At 47.3% G+C, this 15,861-nt stretch overlaps 1 protein-coding gene across 1 annotated transcript; it reads right to left on the bottom strand.

The window, feature by feature from the left end:
- Window positions 1-467: 467 nt before the first annotated feature.
- Window positions 468-15,193, bottom strand: col2a1a (collagen, type II, alpha 1a). Its single transcript, XM_029833872.1, is given in 54 exon segments — window positions 468-1,900; window positions 2,060-2,302; window positions 2,381-2,568; window positions 2,786-3,074; window positions 3,160-3,267; window positions 3,812-3,865; window positions 3,972-4,079; window positions 4,332-4,385; window positions 4,473-4,580; window positions 4,665-4,718; window positions 4,866-4,973; window positions 5,105-5,212; window positions 5,298-5,459; window positions 5,543-5,596; window positions 5,814-5,867; window positions 5,956-6,063; window positions 6,142-6,195; window positions 6,317-6,370; window positions 6,458-6,511; window positions 6,583-6,636; window positions 6,715-6,822; window positions 6,933-7,031; window positions 7,183-7,227; window positions 7,358-7,411; window positions 7,518-7,571; window positions 7,644-7,697; window positions 7,775-7,828; window positions 7,930-8,028; window positions 8,135-8,188; window positions 8,322-8,420; window positions 8,504-8,557; window positions 8,747-8,872; window positions 8,874-8,909; window positions 8,992-9,090; window positions 9,167-9,211; window positions 9,322-9,420; window positions 9,663-9,716; window positions 9,838-9,882; window positions 9,956-10,009; window positions 10,089-10,133; window positions 10,216-10,269; window positions 10,355-10,408; window positions 10,517-10,570; window positions 10,845-10,898; window positions 11,009-11,062; window positions 11,202-11,246; window positions 11,443-11,520; window positions 11,832-11,924; window positions 12,079-12,132; window positions 12,274-12,306; window positions 12,727-12,759; window positions 12,844-12,860; window positions 13,700-13,906; window positions 15,100-15,193. Coding segments are annotated over 54 exon segments (4,464 nt in total). The 3' UTR covers window positions 468-1,753.
- Window positions 15,194-15,861: the final 668 nt, after the last annotated feature.

Here is a 15,861-nt window from a genome sequence, read left to right as displayed (position 1 = left end):
GTGACAGAACCATCCAATTACACCAAGACCAGTTATGGAAGGAAAGCCAGGTTTATTTAATTTATAACCTAGCAGACTACATTTACATCTTGACCTGTCTACACATGGATGGAAATGGAAAAACTAACTAAAATAGTACTTTTGCTGATTTTCTCATCCAACCTGCCACCACAGTCTACTAAAATATAAACTAATGGACCAGATCAAGGTTTTACTACTGAAGACCAAAAACAAAGCTGGTCGTAGCTAAAAAATATTGTTTCCGCTACCACCCTGTTTGTTTCTTTGAACTACGGGTTACAAACAGCAGGCGACAACACCAACCTCACCTTAAAACTGCATTACATTAATTCAGATGATCTCATTGAGACATACATGAATGTATCGGTCTTTAAGCCTCAACAGTCTGTACGTACCCTTATGGAATATACAGAAAAATCTCCACAAAGTACACATGAACACTTTTGTTCAAAGAATTATGTCCCCACACTGTTTTTATTTAGATCTCAAAAGTCAACTTCATTCTTTGGTTTTCCTTTATTTTCCAATTTACATCAAATAAAAGTGTAACAAAATAAAAACAAAAAAAAGAGAGAGATCATAATAAAATTTAAAAAAATGTACACGCCCTCACGCACACAAGGACAATCCACCCTGGTTGTCTTAGCAACCGTCCCCTGAAATTTGGGTGTCTGGACTCTGGAGGCCTTAAAAGAACACACCAACCCCATCTGACTGACTGCACCCCTGCTCCAGGGTGGAGTGTGAGTGGGTAGTGTGAGGCTAGTGGGATTTAAGGGTTGAGGTGTGATTTTGTGGAAATAAAAGCGAGTCACAGAACTTGTAGCACCTTCTGAAGAAAGAGGAACCCTAATGCAAAGATGGCCTTTTCCCCCCAATCAGATTCAAAGATTTTAATATTTGTTTTTGGGTTGTTTTTTTGTTTGTTTGTTTTTTTGGTATTTTTCAGCGTGAGGTAGCTTTATATAATCTGGATGACTACAATAAACAAAGCAAAACTATTTTTTTCCTTTCCTGCGAACTGAATCTTCTGAAGGGATACAGGCACCCCGGATCGTACGTTCCAAATTAAACTGAATGTTCCAAAAAGCTGTTGCTGTGCATATAGACACATGTACACTGGAAATATATATAAAACCATCTGGTTGTATATAAAAACAGACTTTTACAACAATAGAACCAAGGATTTTATAATACACAGTAAAGGTTTTGCTCCTGCTGATTCAAAAATGCCCTATCGGGGGGGAAGGAGGGAGGTGGAGTAGGTCTGGGGTTGGGTCTGGGTCGGTAGTGGAAAGGGGGTTTGTCTTACTTACAAAACCAACCCGCCCAGTCCTACCTCAACTCTGCCCACTTCAGGTTAGACAATAAATAAGTGACATCAAGCCATGTTTCTGTTCTCCATCACCTGTTCTCTTCGTCCCTCTTCCTCCCGGCTTGGACTCATTCCTGTCAACAGCAGGCCACGGGAAACATGACTGGATCTCAGGGAGCGAGGTCGACAGCAAATGTTGGTGTGACGTATAGATATTGCCGGTGCCCTTCAGCGCTAACACCCAGGGAATACAGCTGGGAGAGCGCTTCGTTGTGAGACAAATCAATTTTTCTTTAGGATTTTCCAGCCTTCCTTATTATGGAAGACTGTGTATTATGTTTCTTAGTTGAGTTCATTTCCTGTGTGTGTGTGTTTTTTGTTTTTTTTAAGGGGGTTGGGGAATCGAGATATTCCACTTTACAAAAAGCAGACTGCGCCTACATCCACTCCAAATTCCTGATCCGCTCCTCCGATGTCCATAGGAGCAATGTCCACGATGGGCAGACGGGAGGTTTTCTGTGTTTTGTACTCAAAGACAGTCTTGCCCCACCGGCCTGTGTGTTTCTGTAAGCGAAGAGCAGACAAACGTGGGAAAAATCCCTCAGTAACAAAGCCTTAAACTGGTTTGAATGGTAGTCTACGCTCACATTAATGTGTTCAACACTGTTCTTAATAGACTCGGCTGTGTTAAAGACCAGGCAGTGCTCATAATTCTGCTCTCACCTTGCAGCCATCCTCCAACACGCTGTATGTGAATCGGCTGTTGCCCTCTGCCCGGATCTCCACCTCATTGGAGCCCTGCAGCAGCATCGCCTTCTTCAGGTTGCCAGTGCTCTGGTCCATGTAGGCGACGCTGTTCTTGCAGTGGTAGGTCAGGTTCTGGGACGCCTCAGCGGACAGAAGCCTCAAGAAGTTCAGCTGGACTCCGGCGGCGGCGGCGGCGGGGCCGTCCTGGGCGTAGCTGAACTGCACCAGCAGAAGAGGCCATTCGTACGACGTTTTCCGAGGCGCGTTTATTGGATCGTGTCGGAAATGTGCACTCACGTGGAATCCACCGTTCATGGTCTCTCCGAACCAGACGTGTTTGCGGTCCTTGCTCTTGCTGCTCCACCAGTTCTTCTTTGGTATTTTGGCGATGCTGGGGTAGACGCAGGTCTCTCCGGTTTCCATGTTGCAGAAGACCTTCATGGCATCAGCGGTGCAGCCAAGATTAGGATCGACCCAGTAGTTACCTGGAAAAATAACACCAGCGGGATAAGTGAACTGAGGAAAGCTGTAGTTAAAACCTGGTCAGAGATGAAAAGGGCCAAAATGGAGTGTGAGAGAGATGAAGCAATGGATCATGGGTATTTTGTGACTGATGCCCACAAACTATAGCAGCATGATGATGTAATCTAACTGCAGCTGTTTTTCCACAGGCACTAAAAAGGCAAGCTTTCCCCAACGTACCACTCTCCCATTTGGGGTGACACAGTTTCAGGTCTCTGCAGGTGCGAGCGGGGTTCTTCTGGGTTCCGTCGGGGCTACGCAAGGTCTCGATCTGGTTGTTGAGGGACTTCAGAGTGGAGTCGACCTCCACGTCGTGCTGCCTAAGAGAGCTGGAAGCCTCATCAGCCCTCATGTATCTGAGTGGATCGGGGGACTTCTCAGTTTGACCCAGACCAGCAAAGGCAGATATGTCAATTCCGGGGCCGGGGGGGCCAGGAGGACCTGGGGGTCCAGTGTTACCAGGAGGACCCTGAGAGAGACAGTATATAGGATCGTGGTGATCAGCCAGACATATGCATGCAAAACAGAACACAAATCCAGGAAGTGTTACACACAGAAGGACCAGTTTCTCCGGAACGTCCACGAGGTCCAGGGGGGCCAATGGGACCAGGCTGTCCATTAGATCCATCTTTGCCAGAAACCCCAGCTGGTCCAGGTGGTCCCTACGAAAGCAATAAAGTCAAAGGCAGTTGATGTTAATAAACTACACGACTGAACATTCGGTCCCAAATTTGGTATCATCATTAATAAATGATTTCCTTGAAAATATGTAGGACTAATTCAAACACACGTGTGCCTCTTCCTCACGACCCCGATCACCTGCAGGACCTTTGGCTTCTGTATGAACATTATTTATGTGACATTTCCCTTCATTTTTCTACTCATGCTCAGCGCTTCGCTAACCTCCAGGTATTGAAATCCGTCTCCAGCTGCAGCAGGGGCAGGAAATTCCTGGTCCCCGTCCCGCTGCCACTTTTATACTTGCAGAAAGTAATTACAAAATGCCTCAGCTGCTCATCTTATCACAGCGGCGGCGTGATTAAAAAAGGTGGCCTCTCCGGTCCCCGTTTCCATCAGGCGATTGGAGGATTCCAGAACGACTAACCTGTGCCCTTCATTACCGTCACATATCTGCAGCACTGAAGCTGCTGGACTGAAGTACAATCAGAGCTTTGCTTCTCTTTCACTCTTGCTCAGTTTTCTCACCTTAGGTCCGCCAGGTCCAGCAGGTCCAGAAGCTCCAGAATCTCCAGCGGGACCCTGTCGGAATGAGGGCAGATAAGATGATACAACCAACGTAAAGGAATGTGTTTTTTTTTTTTAAATTGATTTTGAGGGGAAGGAGTATTAAGTCTAAAGCTCTTACAGGAGGTCCAGGAAGCCCCTGCAGTCCAGTGAATCCACGGTGGCCCTTCTGTCCCCTCTCTCCGGCCTCACCAGCCTCTCCCTTATCTCCACGGGGTCCTTGTGGTCCCTGGAATAAAAGATTAACTCATATTCAACATCTGTAAATGTGTACCCCCGCCTACTGAAAGCCTTCTGGATGCATCTAGACTACTTTTACATCACTCTGCATTGTACATGCTGGAATAAATAAAAATATACTCAAACCTGGACTTAATGTTTGACAGCAGTGCATTTAAATAGTAGAAGTAGGAGCAGTGCTCTGAGAGTTTACTCTGGTTGTCATAGAGATGGTTGGGCAGGTTAAGACTTCCATACTCACAGCCATTCCTCGAGCACCAGCAAGTCCAGGGGGTCCAGCAGGTCCTTGAGCTCCCTAAAGCCAAAGAAAACAATATTATGGGTACTTCCATGTGACCACTGTCCTATAGCTCCTACAGCTCTACGCTGATGTGGTACTCACAGCCTCTCCTCTGTCTCCCTGCTTTCCGAGGGGTCCGACAGACCCAGGAGCGCCAGGGGCACCGGGAGCTCCAGGGGCACCGGCGGGGCCACTGTTGCCTCGCTCTCCCTACGGACAAATGCAAGGTTCTGATTCGCTGCGATGGCAGTTGGTGTGTTTTACCAGGAGAAGATTCAGATTTGCGTTGCTTACTTTGACTCCAGAAGCTCCGTCTCTGCCTGGAGGTCCGTCTGACCCGGGAGCACCCTGAGATAAGGGATTGTGGATTTTTAATTAAAGTACGTCGCAGATGTTCTCACTGATTATTGGGTCATTAATAAACTCTGCAGTTGGTAATTTAATGCCCGTCTCGGGCGTCATTAAAGTGAACTGCATGATTTGTGCAGCTCTGACCTCTCTGCCAGGATCTCCAGCAGGTCCAGTCAGCCCAGGGGGTCCTACAGGCCCAGGAGGTCCACGGTCACCAGCAGAACCTGATGCACCTTGTTTACCAGGTTCTCCCTAAATTCCAAAGAAAATCCGAATAGAACCTTAAAGTGCGTTCTAGCTGTTGATTTTTTAAAATATAAAATCTCATAGAAACACACGTTTACAAACGACACTGTTGTGCGTCTAAAGAATGGAGAACTTACGGAAGGTCCAGGAAGTCCAGGGAAGCCCCTCTCTCCACGCTGACCTGGCAAACCAACAATACCACGAGATCCACCCAGACCCTGAGGACCTGAGGGACCTTCAGAACCCTGCAGAGTTGGGATTTCAAGTGTGGTTTTTAATCAGGATACTGAACTATAACAGGAGAATGAAACGGTTGTCACGGCAACTCACAGGCGGCCCATCTTCACCAGGCTCTCCTTTCTCTCCCTGTTGGCCCGGAGGTCCACGGAGTCCAGCGTCTCCGTGTCTTCCTGGGGGTCCCGCATCTCCACGAGTACCCTTTGGTCCGTCTTTGCCGGCAGGACCGGCAGGACCCGCAGCACCGGGGTTACCCTACGACGTAAAAAATAGTTTCTGTTTCAATTGATGTTGAAATGAAAGAACCTATTGTGAGCTTTGTTTGATGAGACACTCACATTAGGGCCAGGAGGCCCCACTCTGCCAGCAGAACCAGGGAAACCAGTAGAACCCTATTAAAAACAAAGAAACCAGTAAATATAAACATCGCTAGAGTTGGGATTCGTATGTCTACAAATACAACAAAGGATCAAGCTCGGAATTCTCTTTAATGATTAACTGTGAGTTCGGAACACAATTTGTAAATTTTGTCTAATCAATACGTGGTGACAACATTTAAATGATTGTCTTGGTAGTTCGGTTTGGTTTTGGTCAATTTAAGGTACTTACAGGAGCTCCCTGAGCACCACGTGCTCCTTTAGGTCCAGAAACACCAGTAGGTCCCTGGACAAGAAAAGCCATTACAATTACCCATCACAATTAAACGGATGAGCACACATCAGCCTGCTGCGTTCAAGGACCAGATACTGACCACAGGCCCGGGAGCACCAGATGGTCCCTGAGGTCCAGGAGATCCACTATCTCCCTTCTGTCCAGACTCACCGAGCTCTCCCTTCACACCAGGCTGACCATCTGCACCCTGGGGAATTTTTGAACAGTAACATTCAACTAAACTGATGATGAACCCAGAACAATCATTTCCGGTGATTTTACTCACAGGAGGTCCAGCAAACCCAGCAGGACCAGGAGGTCCGATCTCCCCACGGTCACCCTACAGGGGGAACAGTGATCAGTGCCGACAGGTGAAAAAGAAATGCTTTTTCTGCTACAAATTCATTTAAAATCATTCAAAATTGGCTAGATGTCCTGCTGAGAGAAGGACAGACACTTACAGGAGTGCCGCGAGAACCGGGGGCACCGTTGGGACCAACGGGTCCAGATTCACCCTGGAAGGACGAGAATCAGTCAAAGCGGCCGAAATCACAATCCGGCAACATAAACGACAACGGCGAGAGCAGGAATGTGATCCTCACCTTTGCACCATTGGGTCCAGATGGACCCGGAGGGCCAATAGGACCAGTTAAACCCTGAGAAACAGGTGACAGTTAGAGACGAGACACTTGGGGTCACTAACAACGACGGGTTTTTTCTGACTCACTCTAGAACCGTCCTTTCCAGGGGCTCCCTCGGGTCCTTTCTCTCCCAAATCACCCTGAAGGACAAGGTCAAAGGTTAAAAGGTTCTATTACAGAGAACGTTTGGACAAATCTTGGAAGGATCTGGTGCTCACTCTGTCTCCCTTGGCTCCTGGGATACCTCCGGCTCCTCTTTCTCCAGGCATACCCTGCAGGCCTGGGGGTCCCTGGGGTCCAGCAGCTCCAGCTGGTCCAATGGCTCCCTGGATGGGATTCGGAAAATATCAAAGGTTGAAGAAGTCTTTGCCCACAGTCCTCCTCAAAACAACACACACACACGCACACACACACGCACGCACGCACGCACACACACCTTTGGTCCATCGCTTCCAGCTGTTCCAGGAAGTCCACGAGGTCCCTGAAGACCCTGAGGTCCAGCACCACCTCTCTCACCAGGGAAGCCACGTTCACCCTATCGGCACATAAAAGATGTTAATTTAAGACAGAATCAGAAGGAAAAATTCTGGAAAAGAATTCCAGTTGCATTTGAAACCCCAGAACTTCCTGTGCCAAAACAGACACGTTGTTCTTTCAGGTCTGAGGCCTAAAAACATGAAACTCACTCGGGGTCCGGCAGCACCAGGTACTCCTCCCTCGCCAGGGAGACCCTACAGAGAAAAGGAGCTCAATTATCATTCTGGAATAGACATAGATGAACTAGATCAAGAGAAATGGAGGAACGGCCGAGCAAAGCTGACTCCAAACATTCAGTCTAGAACACAACAGGTAAACACTCACCTGGTCTCCAGGTTTTCCAGCCTCTCCAGGGGAGCCAGATGGGCCGGGCAAACCCTGTCGAACATTAATTAAAATCAATTATCCAGTAAATCCGGATTCATGTTCTGCTCATAATTAATGACGGGGGGTGCTTGGAATGTTTGATTGTCTTTAAAGTCACCTGGAATCCAGAAGGCCCGGGCTGACCTTGCTCTCCTCTCTCTCCAACAGGTCCCTGTGACAGACAGGTGATCAGTGATGCACTAGCGACCCGCTGACGACGGGTGGATCAACGTCAGATACTCACAGCAGGACCAGGAGGTCCAGCAGAACCAGTCTCTCCATCTTTTCCAGGCAGACCCTGTTTAGAGAATTGACATTGTCAGGCTGATCGACTCGTGAAGCTCAGAGGATGCGAGTGAAGGAAAACGTGCTCACTCTCAGACCCTGACGGCCCAGAAGACCTTTCTCTCCGGGCTTTCCGGGTTCACCCTGTCGAGAAGAGACCGATGTGACTGAGAAGCTCTCCAACCTGGAGTTAACCCACAATCTCAACGCGCATGTTCGACGCTCCTGTTCATCTGAAAACTCACGTTGGCTCCTTTGGGTCCAGGGAATCCCATCACTCCTGGCTGTCCGCGGGCTCCCAGAGGACCAGGTGGACCCGGGCGACCGTCATCACCGGCAGGACCCTGACATTAGAGACTATTTACTGGAGGCAAAGCTTATGCTAACTCACCAGAACTGAACCAGAATCGCGTGCTATATAAAGAAGTTCCCAACTAACGTTCTACTTACAGAGGCTCCAACTTTGCCCTGAGGACCTGCATCTCCAGGACGACCAGTGAGACCCTGCGGATGAATTTCAAACAACGTGAGCGTCATTGAAGAAGGGAACGGGTCTCCGGAACACACCGACCTAAAGGAATTCTTATACTATGTCAACAGTTTCTGCCCTGGTGAGCAACAATGGTGCGCCACTCACTCTGGCTCCAGGGAGGCCGGATTCTCCAGGGCGTCCCGGGTCCCCACCAGTACCTTTAGGCCCAGCAGCGCCAGGAACACCACGGTCACCAGGGGCACCCTGAAGAGCAGATGAAGGGAGACAGTGTGAATGTGGAAGCAGCTGGTTTCGGCTGTGGGCGGGTTGGGTGTGGGTTAGCTAACCTTTCCACCAGCAAGCCCATCCTGACCCGGGAAACCACGGTTACCAGGAGCTCCCTGCAAACACAGAAGGCTGCCTGTTAATGTGCATTAACTAAGTACTGCATTTATTCAACATTATCAGACTTTAAAAAATGTCCTTAAACGTATTTATAGGACAGTATAATGCAAACGTGTGAACTAATTTCCTTCCTTCTTTGAATTAAATGTCAGAATATTCGTTTCAATAGCACTTGTATCACATACTCTCTCTCCGGGAGGTCCAATGGGTCCGGCAGCTCCAGGTTCTCCTCGAGCACCTCTCTTGCCTTCTTCACCAGCAGGGCCAGGGGCACCTTGTGGACCAAGTGGGCCAAGCTCTCCCTTGGGTCCCTGTCTCCCCTTTGAGGCCGGGGAGACCAGGGTCACCCTAAACATGACCGAATAACAAAACAGAGCTATGACACAACCCAAATGTTTCACAGGGATTAGTTTCATCCAGATTGACTCACAGATTGTCCTTTTGGCCCCAGAGAACCAGTAGCTCCCTGTGGTCCAGGTGGTCCACGAGGTCCAGGGAATCCAGGGGCACCAGCAATACCAGGACCACCCTTGAAGGAAGGAAAAGGTGTGAGCATGTAGAATAGAGGAGAACCGTGAAGCTGTAGAAGCAGATAGCGGACTTACAGTAGATCCTTTTGCTCCAGGAATACCATCAGTACCAGGGTTGCCCTGCACAGGCAGAGAAGAAGAAACTGTGGATCACGCTGTAAAAACCTGTTTTAATGTATAGATGTCATGATGCGAATGGCTCAGGGTGACAGTGACGATGCCAAACGAACCGATGCTCCAGCAGGTCCAGGAGATCCCGGAGTGCCAGCCTCTCCGCGGGGTCCCTGTTGTCCTTCAGCTCCGCGGTTTCCAGTAGGTCCGGCTTCTCCCTGACGGGACACAATGAAGCTTTCAGTTACAGACACAGTCAGTAATAATATGGACACTGTTGCCTAACAACAGCAGCTAACAGCTAACAGCTAACAGCTAACAGCTAACAGCTAACAGCTAACGCAGCCACGCTACAGCTAAGACTGACTCTGATGGTCTTGAGTATAAGCAAGCTGACGATGAATAACTGAGTGATGATATATGAAATTTGAGGATTTCAACAACCACAAATAGGACAAACCTTTGCTCCTGGAGATCCTGGGAAGCCGGGAGCTCCAGCTGGACCCACAGGCCCCTGTCGACAAAAGAGAAAGCTGCATGTCAGGGTTCAAATTTCATCACAATAGGTAAATACAGCGTAAAAGGAAGAGCGAGCTGGATGAATTAGAGACAAATTGTAGATATCAGGAACGCACCGGTGGGCCAGCAGGACCGGGTAAGCCATCATTTCCTCGAGCACCCTGAGGAAGAAGCAGAAAGGATTCAGGTGTGTTCTGAAGAAGGCAGAAATATTAGTGCTAAATGTTCACTCACTGCAGCTCCCGCTGCTCCAGGACGCCCCCTCTCACCAGGCAGACCACGAGGGCCCTGTGGAAGAGCGACAGAAGATCATTTATTACACGAAACACAATAGCTCACGATGGTGCGTTCGTGGACTGTTGCTTACCATCGGTCCAGGAGCACCGTTCTCCCCAGCAGAGCCAGTCTCACCCTGAAAGGAGACACAGAAAATGCTGATTAAAGACCAGTAAATGCATGAAAACAATGCAGACAGCAGCTGTTCCTCCACTTACTTTGGCTCCTGCAGCACCAGATTCTCCCTTAGCGCCATCCAAACCAGGGTGACCCTACAGACCACGTGACAGACCCCGTCAGTACTCAAGCATGATGCAAAATGAATGAACACGTTATGATTGAAACTGAAAGACTCACTCTGTGTCCTTTGATTCCAGGAAGTCCGGGAGTTCCAGGGAATCCACGAGCTCCCTGTATTTCAGACACCACAAATTTCCATCGGGAATGAATCCATCTCTGCTCCCATCTACTAGCTTTGTGGTTTTATCCGGAATTTTGCAACAGTACTACTCAACAAACCTGAGGCCCTGCAGGTCCACGTTCGCCAGCTTTTCCGGGTTTACCGGCCTCCCCCTGCAGAGAAACCAGCGTTTCAACAAGTGTTTCTATGGGCAACCTGCCCCAGGAGGAGATCATCAGCGCCCTCTAGTGGTAGCTCATGTATAGCGCCATGACGTTGATTTATTTAATATCAGGAATAATATATAACATGATATGATTTTGGGGTCTCTTATAGTTGCTATTTATTATGTTTAAGTCAGTGGCCTTTCAGTGGCCTCTGATCCCCGGGAACTCTTTGTTTTTATGTTTTTAAGATGCTGAGGTTGCGGATCAAAGATTGGCTTACATCACTTCCAGCTTTCCCAGGAGGTCCGGCTGGTCCACGAGGTCCCATTGGTCCCTGTTATGAATATGAACATTTATTATCTGTGGCAGCCGCCAGAGTGTGCGTTAAAAAAAACCCTGAAATGCTCATTTAGGTCATGTTTGAGTAGATATATGTTTACTTACAGCTGGACCAGGCTCTCCAGCCTCACCAGGGGCACCCTGGAAACCCTGTGGCCCCTACAGGTGGAAAATATTTATAAATAATTAATGAAATATTTTTACAATTTATCTGAATTTGTAGGATACTGATATACTGTTCCATCATGAACTTTTGTTAATAAAGACAGTCACATTGTTTTCTACACTAAAGACTTACAGGAGCTCCAGAAGGTCCAGGCGGACCACGAGGACCCATAGGACCCTGCAACAACAAATAAACACACAATTATTTATCCTTATATGTTTTCTTTTGTGGGACATGAGGCTTCTGGGCCACAAGGTGGCAGCATTTAGACTAATGGTTTTCACATTTATCGGTAAGTAAGACATTAAACACACACTCTCTCGCTCTCTCTCTCTCTCTCTCACACACACACACACACACACACACACTTTACCATGGGGCCCTGCATCACTCCCATCTGAGCCCCTCCAGATTTCTCATCGAACCCCGCGGACATCTGAGCAGCAAAGTTCTGATGAAACAGAGAGCATGAGTTTGTGTCTAATTGATCTGGACAGCAGCAAATAAACAACATGAACAATGATTTAATGCGATAATTTCATTGTAGTTCATTTACTCCAAAGGACAGGCTGGCTCTGCCCACTTCCTTTTCAAGTTAAGGACTAGAAATCCTAATAATTTCATGTTAATGTGAGTTTGAAGGGTGCAAATATTCAATTATTCATTCTGTGTTAATAATAAACCGTCTCCATTTGTAATTTCTATCTGTAATCCTATTTCCAGATGATGTGACAGTAGAGGTGTGCTGTGAATCTAACTCACTCCTCCAAGGCCGGGTGGTCCAGGTGGGCCAGCAGGTCCGGGGTTTCCGGGGGTGCCGGGCTCACCATCTCTTCCTCTAGGTCCAGGATTTCCCTAGGGAAAAAAACCCCCAATCAGATTCTATTCATATTCATATTTAAGCTACGTTCGATACCAGTTGAAAGTATTGATCAGGGCATCAGCAGGTGAACCCTGTATGTGGTTTCACAGCATTGAAAGGATTAGGTTTGGTGGTGTTGCCTCCTACCTTATCACCCTTAAGACCGACTTCTCCTCGTGGTCCCTGCTCACCCGAGGGGCCCTGAAAATACAAGATATTTAGCATTGCACGTTCACGGATTAAGATCCCCAAAATGGTGTCATCATAAACCAAAAAACAGCATTAATGATCAATTCTATGATTAGTTTGGTTGGAAGCTTTGAATAAAGAACGTTTATTTACCATGGGGCCCGGTGGTCCTTTTGGTCCTACAACCTGCACAAAGATAGAAGAATTAACATCAGGTTTCTGTGAGAATCTTATTGAGTCTATATCGCGTTGCCGTGAATCCTTTTTCCACCCTGAACAGCTAGAATAAGAGGGCATGCTAATGCTAACGCTGTGCTGCTTCAAACTAAAACCACAGTCTGACCCAGATTTCATTTAACATGGCAGTTTCTGGACACGCATTGCCTCCTCTTAACCTCCGGGGGTGTCCACCTGACAGTGGCAATCGCAGCCCAGGGCTTCTGAGAGAATTTAATGTGGTTCATTGTGTCTGAGGAATGTGGTTTTTTTTCCTTTAGTCAAGTTAGGGAATATAGGACACGGCAGCGTAGCCTTTTAATTCTGTAAAATGATCCAAAAAAACCTGCAAATGTAAGCATTAAAAGAAGCAAAATACTCGATACTTACATCTACAATGTCTCCTGGTTCTCCTTTCTGGCCCTAATCACAAGAGACATGAATAAACATCAATAATTGGACAAGAATGCCTTTGTTTCTAGAGCAGGTTCTCGGTGAGACTCTCACCTTTGCGCCAGTCACGTCTGATGTCGCAGGTCAACGGCAGAAAAGAGGGAAAACACAAGGATTAAAAAACATTCCAGACATCAGTTTCAGAGGAGACCCAGGAGGGAATCTAATGATGCTAAAGGGAACCAAACCGACAGGTTGGGGAAAGAAAAACTAATCCAGATGATCAAGCATGAACGCTGAGGCGTAATTACAAAGAGGAGGAAGCAGGCCTGAAACAGGAGCTCAAGCGTTCACGTCCAAATTGGGAAATTAGCAGCAGTTGCCGAGGACGTTGGACCGATGTTAATGTTTAATGAAGCAGAAACATTATTAAGGAATTTGAGTTTTTAAATTGGGGATCCAGTAAATGGGATTAAACGGGAAAAAACAAGCGGATAAATCAATTCTCTCATTCTCACGGGACAGCTGTTGGACTCTGGGAGGCTTTGATTGGATCCCATTCACATAATATTTACAGGTTTTATATTTCACATCCTCCTGCAGGCGGGTTGGCGTTTGTGGCTTGAGCTCGATCTGAAATCAGGCTTCACTTGGTTAAATCTGAGTTAATCCGAGCTGGTTCAGTTGACAAGCAGCTCAGAATTCACCCCATTCCACATGAACCATGGAAGGAAGCTCATTCTGAGGCCGATCTCCATCTGGAACCAAACCCCGAACAGCCCACTCTTAATGGGGAACTTAAAGGATCAGTTTTACCTCCTGAATTTACATATTGGCGACATAATCTGGAGTTATAAAACCTAATCCTGCATCTTTGAGTTAGTTCCCCATTCTAAAGTGTTAGCAGAGAGTGAGAATGCAAGCAGGAAGAGTAATTTATTTATGGGTATGTGAATAAATAAATTACAACCAATGAGGGCAGTGACATCATCGGGGCAGATGGGGCAGCACTCTCCAGATGTGATGATAGGGTCGGCACACTCTTTGACCTCCTCGCAGATTATCTCATCACACAGAACCGACCCACTGTCGCACACACAGATACGACACGGCTCGGGCTTCCACACATCCTTATCATTGTAGGGCTGCCCGTCCTGGATGCAGCCGCCTGCCTCCTCTGCGGCGGCCGGCAGGGGGCGCCATGGCGGGTGGACAGAGAAAGAAGCGCAATGAGAAGACAGACAGGCGGTTTCCATGGAGATACGCAAAACAGAGAGAGGGATTGCAGGGAGGCTGGTTATCAGCAGATGTTAGATTTTTTTTTTTTTTTTGACAAATTAAGGAAGTAGGAGGAGGTTATGAAGAAGGATGAAGAAGACAGCGATAATCGTCATCCTGCGTCAAACAAAAACCTGAAATGATGCACAGCGAAGCTGATAAGAAGAGAAGCTGCTGCGCGAAATATGCAGATCTTTTATTTCTAAATAGAAGGGATGAAAATATTCTGCAGCGTTTTCTGTAACGTCAACAGCGGCCACAGTTGGCGCTTGTGTTTGAAGCCATAGCTGAGGTATTTCACATCGTGGCCCGAGTATATTTAACCTGAAGGCCAGTTCTCCTGAGTCAATGAATGAAGCTCTCTTCAGGGAATACTGGGACCAATTGACAAGCTGCTGCCTTGAGTAAACACGGGCTCCTTCCTCATTGCTCCGTCCGGACCCCACGGCTGTGTCGGGCGCCAATGCAAACAAGTTGAGGAATCAAGAATGGGGGATTTGTTTGATGTAGGCAGAAGGGCCGGACCCCCTAAATGATCGTTTTCAAGGCACCTTTGTAAAACTGATACTGAGCTGATGCAAGTTATGAGGCAATTTAGCGCCTACGGATGTTTTAGAGAGATTTTTGAAACATTTACCGTCTTGTTAATGAACCAGTAAGCAACTCTAAATATACTATACGTCCATCATCTGTTGCCCCCTGCTGTGCAGCTTGTCCTCCCCTCCTGTTGCACTTTGAGCCTGCTGCTCAGGAGGTCAAGAACCTTCTGACCTCTTCACATCATAAATAATGCTCCACTCATTCTGCAGACTAAAGAGGTTATTTTTTGACTACAGCCTGCATACAGTCAACATTCCTTAATTTTAAGAAAGGTCATTTTAGGCGTTGGTGGATGTTTTTAAAGTCAAGTTTCAGCATTATTTCCTGTTTTATGAACCAGCGTTGGAGAGGACAAAAGCAAAACGGTCTTTTGTTTCTTCTTTAGTGTGACGCAGAACGCAACTGTCACTGTAATTAAACGTTCAAATATCACAAAATAAAATCACAGTCATTTTTTTTTTTTTTTAAATCAAGAAAAACGGTGCAACTTACGGTCGTCTTCTTCCTGACACCTGACCACGGATAGTAAAACAACTTGGGATGCTACGAGTAGCAGAACAGTCCTTGAGTCCAGAAAGCTGAACATGTCTAAATATTAGACATGCAAAAGCTTGGGAGAGAAATGAAAAGACAGACAAGACCAGGCTCTCTGTCAGTGGTGTGTTAGGAGTGTGTTCCCAGAAACTTATGGCACCATGCAGTCAAACCCTCCAAACTAAGTGGAATCCAAAGCGGGGCCCCGGCTGGAACTTTGCACCCACCGCGTCAGGGCAAGCACCGCGGTTTTATGTCCACCGGCCCCTGTATGGATCTTCGTATATTCGTGAAACAGCGTCCTTCCCCCAGACCCCCCGTCAGGCTGAAACCTGAACCTCACCTCCCTCCCCTCAATCCAGCAGCATCTACACTCCCGAGGATTCTTTTTTTTAAGGACCAGACCCTCCTTCCTCCTGTGACCTGCCCGACCGAGATGCACCTTCACTTTCACATTTAAATGGGGACATTAATCAGCTGAGCAGGGGTCAAACTCAATCAAGAGCACATGTCTGAGCCGTCCTCAGTGTCCCTACCGAGCCCACATTCAGTTACGTTAGATCTGTAACATAACTCAAACTCTACATCCTTTGTGGTGATTAAAAATATTTATATCTTTATAACGGAAATCTCCATTTAAAAGACACTGGACTCTTGTTCCGTTTCCCACAGTAATGAACCACCTGTTGCAACATGTGACCAGTCTCGACGGGATTGTTG

The sequence above is a fragment of the Takifugu rubripes genome, chromosome 3 (assembly GCF_901000725.2).
Source record: "Takifugu rubripes chromosome 3, fTakRub1.2, whole genome shotgun sequence".
Lineage (NCBI taxonomy): Eukaryota > Metazoa > Chordata > Actinopteri > Tetraodontiformes > Tetraodontidae > Takifugu > Takifugu rubripes.
The sequence above is the reverse complement of the archived record's forward strand: the minus strand, read 5'-3'. Positions and strand labels throughout refer to the sequence as shown.